The sequence below is a fragment of the Podarcis filfolensis genome (genome assembly GCF_964270895.1).
Source record: "Podarcis filfolensis genome assembly, chromosome: 8".
Classification (NCBI taxonomy): domain Eukaryota; kingdom Metazoa; phylum Chordata; class Lepidosauria; order Squamata; family Lacertidae; genus Podarcis; species Podarcis filfolensis.
Window position 1 is genome coordinate 75,173,898 of NC_139611.1, and position 13,986 is coordinate 75,187,883.

Here is a 13,986-nt window from a genome sequence, read left to right on the forward strand (position 1 = left end):
AAGCCTGACAACTCATTTCATTTCTTATTACGTTTTATTAAATTTCCAAAAAAATCACATATACGTACACTCCAAAACCTAAGTTTTTCTTTGCCCCTCCCCCACTTCCCACCCCGTTTTCCATGGTGTTTTAATTTCTCCCTCTTGTGGCACTCTATCTTCTCTCATTTATATAATAACCACCCTACAATAATCTCTCGTTCCTTCTGTTGCTCATAGTTCAAATCCTGCTTGCGAATTCACCATGCCATAAAATTTTCTGGAAAAGGCTTCCATTCTTCCACAAAACAATCCTCATTCAGCCTGAAAAATCATTTCGATGTGCTCTTCTTCCAGAAAGAAACTTGCCATAGCTTAATAGGAATAATCTTGCTTTTAAAGGACATGACGTCACCCTTGGCAATAAGGCCGAAAGTGAAACAGGCAAATCACCAAATCGGGTCCTCCCTTAAAGAGGGCATGTATTGCAGTGAGACCTGGACAACCAACACCCTGTGTTGTGGGTGGGTACCATTGGCTAGCCACAACACCGGATTGGTAGGTCCCTTGAAGCTGGGTACAATCTGGCCAATGGGACGCAGTCTAAACGCTTCAAGGGACCTATTTATGCCCATACACGTGACCCAGAGCTTCCTCTTTTGGTGTGTGCATTCAGAACACCTGCCCACCTCTCCCTACTTTTAGGGCTTGTTGCGCTTGACCTTGCTATGCCGTCGTGTGTCGTCTGTCATTGGGATAGGGGCACGGCAGGAATTTCCTCCAGCTGTGTGTTAGTGGCCAAAGACAAAAAGGATTTAGGACAGTGGTTTTCAACCAGCGTACCGTGGCACCCTGGGGTGCCTTGAATGATGGTCAAGGGTGCCGTGGGCAACACCGGCCTCTGTCCCTCTTTCTTCCCTCCCTCCTCTGATGCCTTCTTGCGTCTCTGCCTCCCAAGGGCTTGCACAGCTGTTTGTTGCAGCAGCCCTGGCTACAAGCTCCCCAGGTGGATGGTGCCTGTGGGGCTGGCCAGGGGGTGATGGTTGCCAGGAGCTGAGGCGACCGTGGAGTAAGCAAGCAAGTAGGCGAGGGAGCCCAGCCAGCCAGTCCATCAGCCCTTGCTGCTCGGAATGGATAATAAAACAAAGAACAGGGTGGTGCTACAATGGCTACTGCAATCAACACAAGATGAGAATGCACAGACAATCCCAAGTCCTTGTGGGGCATTGTGAGGAGGCACCTCTGGTTGGGATGGGGGGGTGCTCAGAGACCAGGGACGACAGCAGCAGCTGCCCGGAGGACTCCCAAGGAGAGGGGAGAAGAGAGGAGGCTGAGGGAAGACTCCACAAGGGAGGGAGTTCGAAAAGGGGTGAGAGGCTGCCACCTCTGCAGGCAAGGGGTGACATAACTGGGCTTCTGAGCCCCACAGGGGTGTCGGGGAAAGAATGTAGTTGGTCAAGGGAGCCGTGGACTCGAAAAGGTTGAAAACCTCTAGTGTAGGATTTCCGTTTTTGAATAATGTACAGGCAGCGTCCATTTTAGGTGCATCCAATTGATGTGTGATCGCCGACGCATGGGTCCTTTGGTTGAGGCGTAATGGGGTGGGGTGGGGCAGAGTGCTTATGCATGCTCTGCCGACATGTATGGGGGCTAGGAATGGACCCCCTCCCCCTGTGAAATGGTCACTGCCTGTAGTCTGGAGAGAAATCCTTTTCAGGCTCTTAGCTGTGACAAGGATGAAGAAAGTTGTCAAAGAGCCCCATGTGGGCTGCAACAAGGAGACAGAGAGCATGGCTGATGTGTTCTTAGATCCAATCCTGCCATACCCATGGGAGGAGCAAGAGACCCTCTTGAAATGTGAATGCTCTGAGCTCTTTCCATCCAGACTCAGTTTGTGTATGTGTGTAAATAAACCATATATCATAAAGACACCACAGTCTCTGCTGTGCCTCATTTCCAAAGCAAACACAGAACTTGGACCCCTGATATCTTGCACTGCTCAGAAATTAGGGTGGAGTGCAACATTATGTAAGTGAATTGCAGGTTCATGTTTTAACTTAGCATTATATTCAAACCTAGCCTTTTACTCATACCGTCCTGTGTCTGGACACTTGTGGTTACTTGGAGAAAAGGTGCTTTTCACACACCTATTGCAATTATCTTTACCTTTTATTTACCTTTATTACTGAAAGGATTCCTAGCCCACCTTTTCTTACCACCAACATCCAAGTAGGTTGCAATATATCAACGATGCACCATGCCAAAAATGACAAAGCAGCAGAGCAGTAAAGCAACGTCAATTTTCAAACAAATGCAAAGCACAAAGAGAAAATTGAAATAAGGCTCGGAGAGAACCACTTGCAGACATCCAAACATGGAATAAACTCTGCTTGAGACTCAGGAGAGCTGTACAGACACAGCCCAATAATGGCATCTGCCAGTAAAGACACCAACCCAGACCTTCCTCCGTCAACACTGCACTTGTTGGACGGCAGTAGATGTAAAAATGTGCTTCTAGACCAGAGCTTTCCAAACTTTTCATGTTGGTGACACACTTTATAGACATGCATCATTTCTCAAAGCAGTAATTCAATTTTACTCGCAAACTGGGGGTTAAACTAACTCCTTTCCAGCCCCAGGAGGAGTGTGGGGAGTGTTCGGGCAGCACACTGCAGCCAACACACAAACGTGTTGTTGCAACACACTGTTTGGAAAGCTCTGTTTTAGACTATGGGCTATGGGAGCTCTACAGCAGGGATGGGAATCCCTTCAGCGCAGCCCACTGGGGGCCACATGCCTTTGGTAGGCAGAGCCAGAGGCAACTGAACTAGCAAATGTAAAGTTCTCCTTTGCATAGGAGACTAGTTTGTACACACACACTCAGCCATCCATCTCTGTCTTCCAAACAGGCAAGTTGGAAGAATCATTGGAGCACAAAGACACATTCCAGGCAGCCCAAAGTGCTCAAGGTGGGTGAAAGGGGCAGGGAGGTGTCCCAGGAAGACTCTCAAGCACCAGACAGACAAGACTGGAGAGTGGCCTTTGGCCCTTGTTCTACAGCATCTGCAGGTGGCCCCAATAATAGCTGCAAGCAAGCAGCAAAGAGGAATAGCTCAAAGTGGACTCTCCAATCTCAGCATCAACTGGGGAATCAGGCAAGGAGCTTCACCAGCAGCAGCGCATTAAGGACTGGGAGGAGGAGTCCAAGTGATCCAGTGTTGGCACTGGCCGCCCCATCTGTGCATTTAGTTGAGCTGTCTGGTTGGATCATGCCCAAAGGCAATGGGTCGCCCATTTCCATTGCTTTGCAGGCAAGCTCATTTGCACAGCCCTTGAGGATGGTGGTGGTTATGGTTTGTCCTTCTGCAGAGAGAATTGAAGGAGATGACAGTCAATGTCAGGAGAGTGACAATGCCCAGTGAGTTCCTTCTCTTCCTCTTCCATTTGTGTAGTGGGCACTCAGTGGCTGGCTAACCTGGGCAGGAGCCAAATTCAACAAGTGGGATGCTGGGGAAGGGAAGTTAGGGCACTTGGGGAACTTCAATTGGCCTGCCCTTGCATGAAGCAGAGAAGGGTAGTCCTTCCTTCCTTCCTTCCTTCCTTCCTTCCTTCCTTCCTTTCTTTCTTTCTTTCTTTCTTTCTTTCTTTTTCTTTCTTTCTTTCTTTCTACACAGTTAAATGAGGGAGTGGAGGGGAGAACACAAAGGAGAGGGAGGAATCACTAAAAATTGCAAAATGCATTTTGAATCACTATATCAGCTTAATGCATCAAACATGGCTGGATCAGTGCTTTAGGCAAAGCCTGAAGGAAGCAATGACTTTTAAGCCACCCGTCACGTATGCTTTAGTTGAGATTTCTGCATTGCAAGGGGTTAGACTAGATGAGCTTTGGGGTCCCTTCCAACTCTACAGTTCTATATTTCTGTGATTCTACAGGACCGCCTCTCCTGGTATGCCCCACAGAGGAACCTACGGTCTGCAAATAAAAACATCCTGAAGGTCCCAGGCCACAGAGAGGTTAGGCTGGCCTCAACTAGAGCCAGGGCTTTCTCGGCTGCGGCTCCAATCTGGTGGAACGCTCTGTCACAAGAGAATAGGGCCCTGCGGGACCTGACATCTTTCCGCAGGGCCTGCAAGACAGAGTTGTTCCACCAGGCCTTTGGTTAGGGCGCAGCCTGACTCCCTCCTCTGGCAACCTGCACAGAATTTTGCTTAACGGTTGCCATCAATTTGATCTCAATTAATTTTTATAATTGAAATGTTTTTAGAATGTTGGATTATTTGATTGTTTGATTATTTGATTGTTGTTAGCCGCCCTGAGCCCGGCTTCGGCTGGGGAGGGCGGGATATAAATTAAATTTATTATTATTATTCTAAGCAGACGCCAGAATGTGTCTGCCTGATGTACACTGGGAGCACATTTCAAAGGGTGGGTGCCACCACACCAAAGGCTCTCGTCTGAAACCAGACTGTGATTGGTCTAGAGCTGTGGTTCCCAACCTTTTGGGGGGGGCATGCCCCACCTAAGCATCTCCAAAATCCTGATGCCCGCCCCCTGTGACATATAATTCTTATTATTCAAAAAGTGAAGGAAGCCTAAAAGGCTATTCACTGTTAATAAATCCTTTTCAAATTGCCCCCCTTAAAAATCAAATTGCCCCCCTGTGCGGTGTGTGCCCCACGTTGGGAACCACAGGTCTAGATGATTTACTGTCTTCAAAGAATGTCTATGATTGTCATCCCACTACCTCCTTGATTACCTTCTCTAGAGAACACCCTAGGTGTGGGTCAGGCCATTCTGCCACAAGATTCACACAAACTACATCCCTCCAACACCCCCTCGTACGAATATGGGATTTATAGTTACTTTCATTTGTAGTTCCAGATATCTCTAGGCATTTGGTCTCATCTCCAGCACATTTGATGGGTTTGCACTCAGTTCCATCAGGTAGGCAAACTGAGCATTCCTTTCCATTCAATGTGGTGTTTCTCCTTGGCTCTGAAAGAAAGGTGAGACGATCAGGCTTGGGATGCAAGAAGACCAGCACGGCCAAAGGGATTGGGAAGAAGACTGCAAATATCAGCCCCTTCCTTCATCAGGCCACTTTTTAAGTGCCTCCCATTCTGCCAAGTGCCTCATTTGGCATGTTTGGTAGGACAGCAGAGTATTTGTTGTCATCTTTGGCTTCATACATGGGGAACCATCTTACCAGAAATGTCAACCCCTTTCTAGGTGGCTCCTATTCTCACAGATGTTGGCGAAATATATAGAGGGTTCACCAAAGAAATCCTAACTGATACAGGCTTTAAGTGAAAAATTAGGACTGTAGTAATACAAACGTATATAGAGCTAGCCTCCTAAAAATCAGAAAGAGGTTGCGCTTTGATGCTGCCAGACATCGTCTTTTCCACACACCAGAGGCAAATTTAGGCAAGCGTAACCACTTCAGTTGCAGTGGATGCATAACGTTAATTATGATGTACTTTAGAATGGAAGGAAAGAATTGGGAGGGCACCAATTTTGGTAGCACACAGGGCACCACTGAAATCTGGGACCGCAAGGTCTGCCATTGTACACACCCAACTTATCGTTCTTGGCATCTGTCTGTCTCGAGAGGCAATGGAGTACCCTTCCAGGATGAAGTCAAATCACTGTATTAGCACCCCCAAAGTGACCTCTCCAGGGCATCAACCTAGGCAGTGTGCATAGAGGTCCTGGGCTTCCCAGATGACTGGACCCACCCCCCTTTTGAGCTCGCTGATGTGGTCCAAAGCAGAGCAGAGCAATACATTTGGCACCAGCTTGACTGCAGGATACTTTGACTCCAATACTTTGGCCACCTCATGAGAAGAGAAGACTCCCTGGAAAAGACCCTGATGTTGGGAAGGATTGAGGGCAAAAGGAGAAGGGGACGACAGAGGATGAGATGGTTGGACAGTGTTCTCAAAGGTACCAGCATGAGTTTGACCAAACTGCGGGAGGCAGTGGAAGACAGGAGGGCCTGGCGTGCTCTGGTCCATGGGGTCACAAAGAGTTGGACACGACTAAACAACTAAACAACAACAACAATGACTGCAGGAGTTGCTGGAAGGAGGTGTGCAAGTTACCATCCAACCATCTTAGGGACTCCACTCTGGATTTGTGTAGGATTTACCCCTTAGCCTCTTCTTCCCTGAAGATATCCCACAAGGCAGCGGAGGTTTAGGTTCAGAGTTTTCCTTCTCCTAGAGGGGCTGCCTTCTCAGGTTGAGCAGCCGCATCTGCCCCCACTTCCTCTACGAACATGCAGAATCCACCTTCTTGACCATTGGACCCCAATTGCTCTCATCTACTCAATCCACTGGACCCTGTCTTGCAAGTTCCTAATTCAGCAATGGTTTGAGACCCATCAGCTACCCTCATCTGATTTAGCCAACCAGTCGAAGCTGATTCCTGGGGTGTGGCCAATGTAAGAGCTGAGTGCAGGGTGGGAACCAAAGGTGGAGAAACTACTGCAGAAGGAGCATTTCACGCTTCCCAGTGCATTTCCCAATCACTCTGCAAGAGTGCCAAATTACCGTATTTACTCAAGTCTAATGTACCATCAAATCTAATATATACCTCAATCTTCAGAACCTTGAAGCCAAAAAAAGTCTTTGCTGGCAAATGTAAATGTGCCATCAAATCTAATGCACACCTTAATTTTCGCAACATAATTTGGCCAAAAAAGGTGAGCATTATATTTGAGTAAATACAGTATATTTAAGAAACGGCTCCCAACTAAAGCAGGAAGTTGGCAACAAGTATATGGGAAATTCCAGACTACTGCTATTTTGGGGTGGGATTCAATCTGAGGTTGCACAGCTAAAGCTGATTTAATTGAAAAATGCACTGGGAAGTGCATTACTGGGCAAATTTGCCCATCAGGCAAATCAGAATGAAAGCGCAATAAATAGCCAATGTATTCTAATTCTCCTGCAAATGGACAAGATCAGGATGACTGCTCAGTAAATAGGTTGCAACAAGCGAGCGATGAAAAGGATGAGGAAAGGACGAGACAAGCAGTGACCTACTAAGGGGTCTTGTTGTATTGCATGCATCTCCCCCACAGCAACGAGACTCAGTTACTGATGTTCCCAATGAGCCCATGTTGATGATGAGGGGGCCTTTGTTGCACAGTTCAGATGAGAAGCAACTCTTTGTAAAAGCAGTTTGTCCTGGAGGGATTGAAAGAAAGTTATTTTAAACAGAAGAGATAGCTTTAGCTTCAATGTGGGTAGCAGGGGTGTCATCTAGGCTGAGGCCCCTCCAAAATTTAGAAGGAGGAGGCCAGGCCCATCAATATTCTCTACCCTGGTGGGCTCCACCAGACCTTACCGAGGCCACAACAGGCCCCATTGGGCCTCCCTGCACTCATGGCAGGCCCTGGTGGGCTTTCCCGTGGCTACAAAGGGCCTCTTCAGGCCTCCCCATGGCTGTGGTGGGCCCCATTGGGCCTCCTTCCAGCGTTTGACGTCACACATGCATGCACAGCCCAGCATGAGTGATGGACAGCTGCTGACCAGACACCTCAGCATCTTTTGTCATCATAGCATATGATTTCAAGGCTGACCGCTTGCACCATTTTCATGATTCCATATTTATTAAATCCCTGGCCCACCTTTCTCCTGAAAGGAATCCAGGTTGGGAAACAAAAAAACAAACAAACAAAAACCCAAAACAAAACAAAACAGCAAAGCGGTACACTTAACAAATAAAATGACTGGAACCCATTCAAGAATCGTCATTAATGATTTCTCAGCTAATGATTTCAATGGAATAACATATTTCAGCCATTAAACAAATGCCTATGTCAGGGGTCGGCAAGGTTTACCTTGCCTGGGCCGGTTCACTCCAGCAGAGATCACTCCATGGGCCAGATTGCACGTGCGCGTGTCAGTGCACATGGCCACAATTTCTGGTGCCTGCATCTGCACAGACACAATTTCCGGCACCATGGAAGTGAGTCCCTGCACCGTGCTCTGCCAGTTTAGTGCAGCTCATGGGGACTCGCTGAGCAGGCAGCTCGGTTCGGGGGCGGCTCATGAGCTGGTTAAATGGCCCCCGTGGGCCGTTTGTGGCCCATGGGCCTTAGGTTGCCTACCCCTGGCCTAGGTGGACATTAACTTCCTCCGGGATGTTAATAATGTGAGAATCAGATGCCACCTCAGCAGGGAGGGCAATCCACCACCACTAAGAGGGGCTGATTGTGGGTCAGTCCAACTGGGCTGCAGCTCCCAAAGCCACTAACAGGGTTGCTGTAGATGATAGTGAGATCTCAAGCCATTTAGAGCTGGGTACTGAATGTGTACTAGATACATAGCGGGCACTTTGCCCCACTCTCATCCTCATCCTTTTACCATTTTTCTCAATCCACTTCAAGTCAAGGAAACGGCCTTTGTTTCCTTTCTTACTGGTCCACGCTCATTTGAGGACAGAATGTAGGGTAACTTTTTAGATTTGGAAACTCCAGGGAATTTAACCCCAGCAGGCAGTGGCATAGTGTGGGGGCAGGGCTGTAGCCCCAGATGTAGTGCTTTTTTCTGGGAGTATGCAGGGGTACGCATACGCCTAAGCATTTTGTGAATCTTTGTACTTTTTTTCCATTTACTGTATTTATTTTCCCCGATTTTGGTAATTTCCTTGAGTCAAAATGAGAGTATCCCTAAAGAAAAAAAGCACTGCCCAGGTGCAAATTTCTGAGGGGGCACAACCAGATGTGCCCACAACAGGCTCCGTCATTGAGGCCAGAGCTGCAGGGAGGCAAGTTGCGCCCGGGCAAAGCCTTTGAGGCCGAGGCCAAGGTGATGCCTCCTTTTCCTCATGGCCAGCAAAGGGACACCTGCACGTGAACCACCCCTGGGCCAGCCTTCTACTGGCAAGAGGAAGGCAGGAATGCACTGAAGGAACCACTTGCATTGCCGAAACATAGGAGGTCAAGGCAACACAGTAGAGCTCCTGGTTCCATGTTTCTCTGCCTTATCTCTGCTCCCAGGTTGGGGCTAGTTTGCGAGCAAAGATTCCCTTGATTAGATGCTGCCCAGCGAAGGGGCTGACCACCAGGGGAGGGTGCAACACTTGACCTGCCCTGAGCGCTAGCAACCCATGGTACACCCTTGATAGCAGGGGCCTCAGCTGAGCCAGACTCCTCCTCTGCACACCATCAATGAACCAACCACACTCAGACAAGAGGAAATTAGGCATTTCTTGAACTCTTCTGGTAGCCTTCGGTCATTTCCATTTACCCTCGAGAGTCAGGTTAACGCTTGTCACGGAAACACTGCATGTGTCTTGATACTGGGAGCATGGCTTTTTATGTCCAGTGCAATTATTTCCAAAAATGGAACATTCCTCACATTCCAGAGCTACTCCTAAAAGCACATAAAACAAGAAATGTCAACATCGTTAATTCTCTTTTTTCCCCTCCTCCTTTTTCCTTTCCCAAGGTTACAAACTCAGCTTGCCACTGAATTTCACTAAATGAGGTGTAAGACTCTGGGCAAGTCCCTTTAGGAAAAGCCATTAGTCACATTGGGCCTGTGGGAATGAAGTTTGTGAGCATCAAGCAGGGGGTGGGGAATCTGGTACCATCTCATACCCTTCAACATTTTTCTGATTAAATTAGGGGTATCTTATTTGGTGGTGGTGGTGGTGGTGATGATGTCATTTATACCCCACTCATCTTACTGAGTTGCCCCAGACACTCTGGGCGGCTTCCAACAGATATGAAAACACAATAAAAAATTAAACATTAAAAACCTTCCCTATACAGGGCAGACTTCAGAAGTCTTCTAAGAGTTGTATAGTCACTTATCTCCTTGCCTCGGGGGTCCTAGGGACACGGGTGGTGCTGTGGGTTAAACCACAGAGCCTAGGACTTGCCGATCAGAAGGTCGGCGGTTCGAATCCCCACGACGGGGTGAGCTCCTGTTGCTCGGTGCCTGCTCCTGCCAACCTAGCAGTTTGAAAGCAAGTCAAAGTGCAAGTAGATAAATAGGTACCGCTCCGGCGGGAAGGTAAACGGCGTTTCCGTGTGCTGCTCTGGTTCGCCAGAAGCGGCTTTGTCATGCTGGCCAAATGACCTGGAAGCTGTACGCCGGCTCCCTCGGCCAATAAAGCGAGATGAGCGCCTCAACCCCAGAGTCGGCCACGACTGGACCTAATGGTCAGGGGTCCCTTTACCTTTAAGGAAAAGTGGGACACTCCAGGATCAAATCAAAAACTGGGATGGATTCTGTAAACCTGGGACTGTCCCTGGAAAATAGGGACACTTGGGGGGTCTGGGTGCAGTGTCAGGGTTTTAGAGGAAAGAGAAGAGTTTTCTCAAAATGAGAAATGTCTGAGAATGGGAAGGGACAGATTCTTCCCTCCCTATTTGAAATCCAACACAAATCACCTGCCCCTGCCACCTCCTGTAGCGTCATCAGCCCTCGGGGAAACCAGCTTGCCTCAGGGCTTGCATGAGAGCCATTCCAGAGGCACCTCTTCACTATTGATTTGCGTTTCTACTGAAATGAGGCTGCATTTTAACATTGTACTTAATCTTGTTTTTAAGTTGTATTTTAATCAATTGTTTTTACCTGGTGTTAGCCACCCTGAACCCGATCTCGGCTGGGGACGGCGGGGTATAAATAAAATTATTTATTTATTTAGTGTTTTATTATTATTATTATTATTATTATTATTATTATTATTATTAGTGACTACCAGGAAGGTTGGAGTCATCCTGGATGAAACATGAAGGAGAAAGGAGAAAATGCAGGCTACCAAGTGGTCAAATGCTCAGATCTGACAACACACGGAAGGTAGCTGCTCTCACAATACCACTGTTGTCTTTGAAACATCTTATCTGGGAAGCAGGGCTCATGGAATCTGCAAAGTGGTGGGCAAGGTATGTTTCTCTGGTAGCCACCTAGCGGTCATAAGGCATAAGAGGTTCCTGAGAAAAGTTGGACCTGAGCCTGTTCAAGGCCTACATTCTTAGGAGTGGTTCCAAGATGGCTGAGAGACTGAAAACTGTAGAACGGAAGCTAAGAAATGGGACCAGTTACTGTTTCATCAAGGTTGCATAAATTATACTGAGACCAGTTCCAATTTTGTGGGGGATTTTTTTGCTTGTTTATTTTTGGGCTTATGTGCTTAGGATCTGGCTTGGCTCTTTTTACTCAAGGAAATGAACAGGCATGTGACTTCCCTGGAAACATGCATTTTTGTAACATTTGTTCATTTTCAGATATACTTGTTGAACAGGGAGCAGCAAACAGGCCCCCAGACCAGGACCAGCCCAATACATTTTGACACCCAAGGCAAGCCACAACGCTGTGTCCCCCCTCACCAGGGAGGAAATGGGGAATAAAGACCCATATTGGGAACAAGGGGGGAGGAGAACAGCAGTTCCTCCTATTCACCAAGAGGCCACTGTAGAGGCAGAGGCAAGGAGGGGAAGGCAAATCCAGCCATCAAAGAGCATGTCACAATTGTTGCGGCCACTGCGGAAGCGCCAGCAACAGGAGCAATACATTCCTTGGAGGCTGAACCTGCTGCCCCTATAGATTTTGCCGCCCGAGGGAGTTGCCTCACCTTGCCTCATGAGTGGACTGGCCCTGCCCCAGACCCCACAAAGGCTGTAGCATCTGTCATACCCACACACCCCAAAATGGCGTATTCTTGGAGTTGGCCACCATTTCTTGTTTCAGCCAGATGAAAGACAACTCCCATCCCGCCCCCCCTTGGAGCTTCACTGAAAATGCCACACTGGTCCTCTCCAACCCCGCAAACATGCACAAAGGAATAAGCCCACAATCATCTGGAAAACGTGCAGTAGGTGGCAGCTACCAATTTTAAAAGTCAGCAGCCTACCTCCGACCTTCATCTCTTTACAGCAACACCACCAATAGGTTCCCTGTTTCAATATACAGTCATAACTTGGAAGTCGAACAAAATCCATTCCGGAAATCCGTCCAACTTCCAAAACATTCGGAAACCAAAGCACGGCTTCCAGTGGCGTAGCATGGGGGGTGCAGGGGGGGCGGGCCGCACCGGGCGCAACATCTGGGGTTAGGGCAAATCCATGGGTTAGGGGGCGCAAATCCACGGGTTAGGGGGCGCAAATTACTTGCCTTGCCCCGGGTGCTGACAACCCACGCTACGCCACTGACGGCTTCTGATTGGCTGCAGGAACCTCCTGCAGCCAATTGGAAACCATGGGGAGCCCTGCTGGACATTTGGCTTCCAAAAATAGTTTGTAAACCAGGACACTCAATTCTGGGTTTTGCGGCGTTCGGGAGCCAAAACGTTTGAGAACTAAGCTGTTCGAAAACCAAGGTACGACTGTACTGTTGCATGTACAGTGGTACCTCGGGTTAAGTACTTAATTCGTTCCGGAGATCCGTTCTTAACCTGAAACTGTTCTTAACCTGAAGCACCACTTTAGCTAAAGGGGCCTCCTGCTGTTCCAACCCATGGACAAGTTGAAGTGAACTCAAGGATGCAGGAAAATTCCCAGGCTACAAAGGCCTTGAATCAAAGATTCGCCCATGGCTTTGTAGACTCACCCATGACTACGAAGGTGGCCAGGAGGCTGGCGGAAAGAGGGGTCGGCATCCTTCTGGTTTTCATCTAGGACTCAGAATCAGAGCTGGATCACAAGTCTTGAATGCAGCAAAGTCTCTGCCTCTCTGATGCAATCTTATCTTACGTGGAGGTGGCCAGCTGTTTTCTAGAAGATAACTGTCAAACATACCGGAAAATGGGTGGAGACATGATTGAACTTTCTCTGTGGGCAAATGATGCCATCAAGGTGCTTGACTTGAGGGGTTTAGTTTCTTGATTTGTGGATTTAGTTTGTATACATCTTTCCCACAGAAAACTGCCCAAAGCAGCTCCCACCAAATGGCCACTCATCCAAAAAAAAAAAAAAAAAAAAAAGGAGGTATGATAATTTACCCAAAAAAGGTGTTTGATTTTAAGCCAGTGGTTTTTTTAAAGTGCCTTGTGGTTTTTGGTGCGTGCTAAAGAAGGTCCTCTTTTACCAAACCCTCTTATTCATTGTGGTTGCAAGTTCCATAGATAACTATGTACTGCACGAACTAGTCTTTTTTTATTATCTGTGGCAGATAGCAGGGAAAGTTCTTCCTTCCTTTTTGCTACGTTGGCTCTAGGCTTGCCTAGCTCAAGGATCTGGCTGTTGGGCTTATCTTTGGGATTGATCAAGCTTTGCAGCCAGCAGATCGAAAGCCACCGGAGTCCTGCGCACCACAATTTGAGGGCTTTCCGTTTTCTGCTGTGATGAAGCAAAGGTGAACTGTTCCCGAAGTTCTGCAAATGCCATCTTGGCAGTCAAAACAACCCCACAATTAATTGGTAGTTGTTGTAACCTTGAACTCATATATGTTTATATTCACTTGCTTTGATACAGGCTAATTGGCTTGCTTTGAGGATATTGTTATCTGGGGGCTTGGGATGCTGGGGCCTGAGCCCAGAAGGGAACCATCTGCAAGATTTGGGTATTTGCCACCTATTTCCTCATTTGGTCAAGTGAAGCAATGGGAAAACCTGGTCAAATTGGCTTATGCCACTTTGTGTATTAATTATTATTATTATTATTATTATTATTATTATTATTATTATTATTATTACTACCCCACCCATCTGGCTGGGTTTCCCCAGCCATTCTGGGTGGCACCCAGCAGAATATTAAAAACACAGTAAAACATCAAACATGGAAAACTTCCCTAAACAGGACTGCCTTCAGGTGTCTTCTAAAAGTTGGATAGTTGTTTATTCCCTTGACATCTGATGGGAGGGTGTTCCACAGGGTGGGCGCCACTACTGAGAAGGCCCTCTGCCTGGTTCCCTGTAACCTCACTTCTCATGGTGAGGGAACCGCCAGAAGGCCCTGGGAGGTGGACCTCAGTGTCCGGTCTGAACGATGGGGGTGGAGATGCTCCTTCAGGTATATGAATATATGAAAGTTTGTTTGGGCATGG

The 13,986-nt window shown here is 47.7% G+C and overlaps 1 protein-coding gene across 1 annotated transcript; it reads right to left on the reverse strand.

Moving 5' to 3' along the window:
* Positions 1-133: 133 nt before the first annotated feature.
* LOC310769005 (phospholipase A2 inhibitor gamma subunit B-like) lies at positions 134-13,452 on the reverse strand. The gene is made up of 5 exons (XM_083628034.1): positions 12,553-13,452; positions 9,244-9,369; positions 7,033-7,176; positions 4,847-4,978; positions 134-3,342 (listed from the first exon to the last, which is right to left on the reverse strand). Exons 1-5 carry the CDS (start codon positions 12,614-12,616, stop codon positions 3,131-3,133), a joined length of 678 nt encoding a protein of 225 aa, XP_083484160.1. The 5' UTR covers positions 12,617-13,452; the 3' UTR covers positions 134-3,130.
* Between the last annotated feature and the right edge of the window lie 534 nt (positions 13,453-13,986).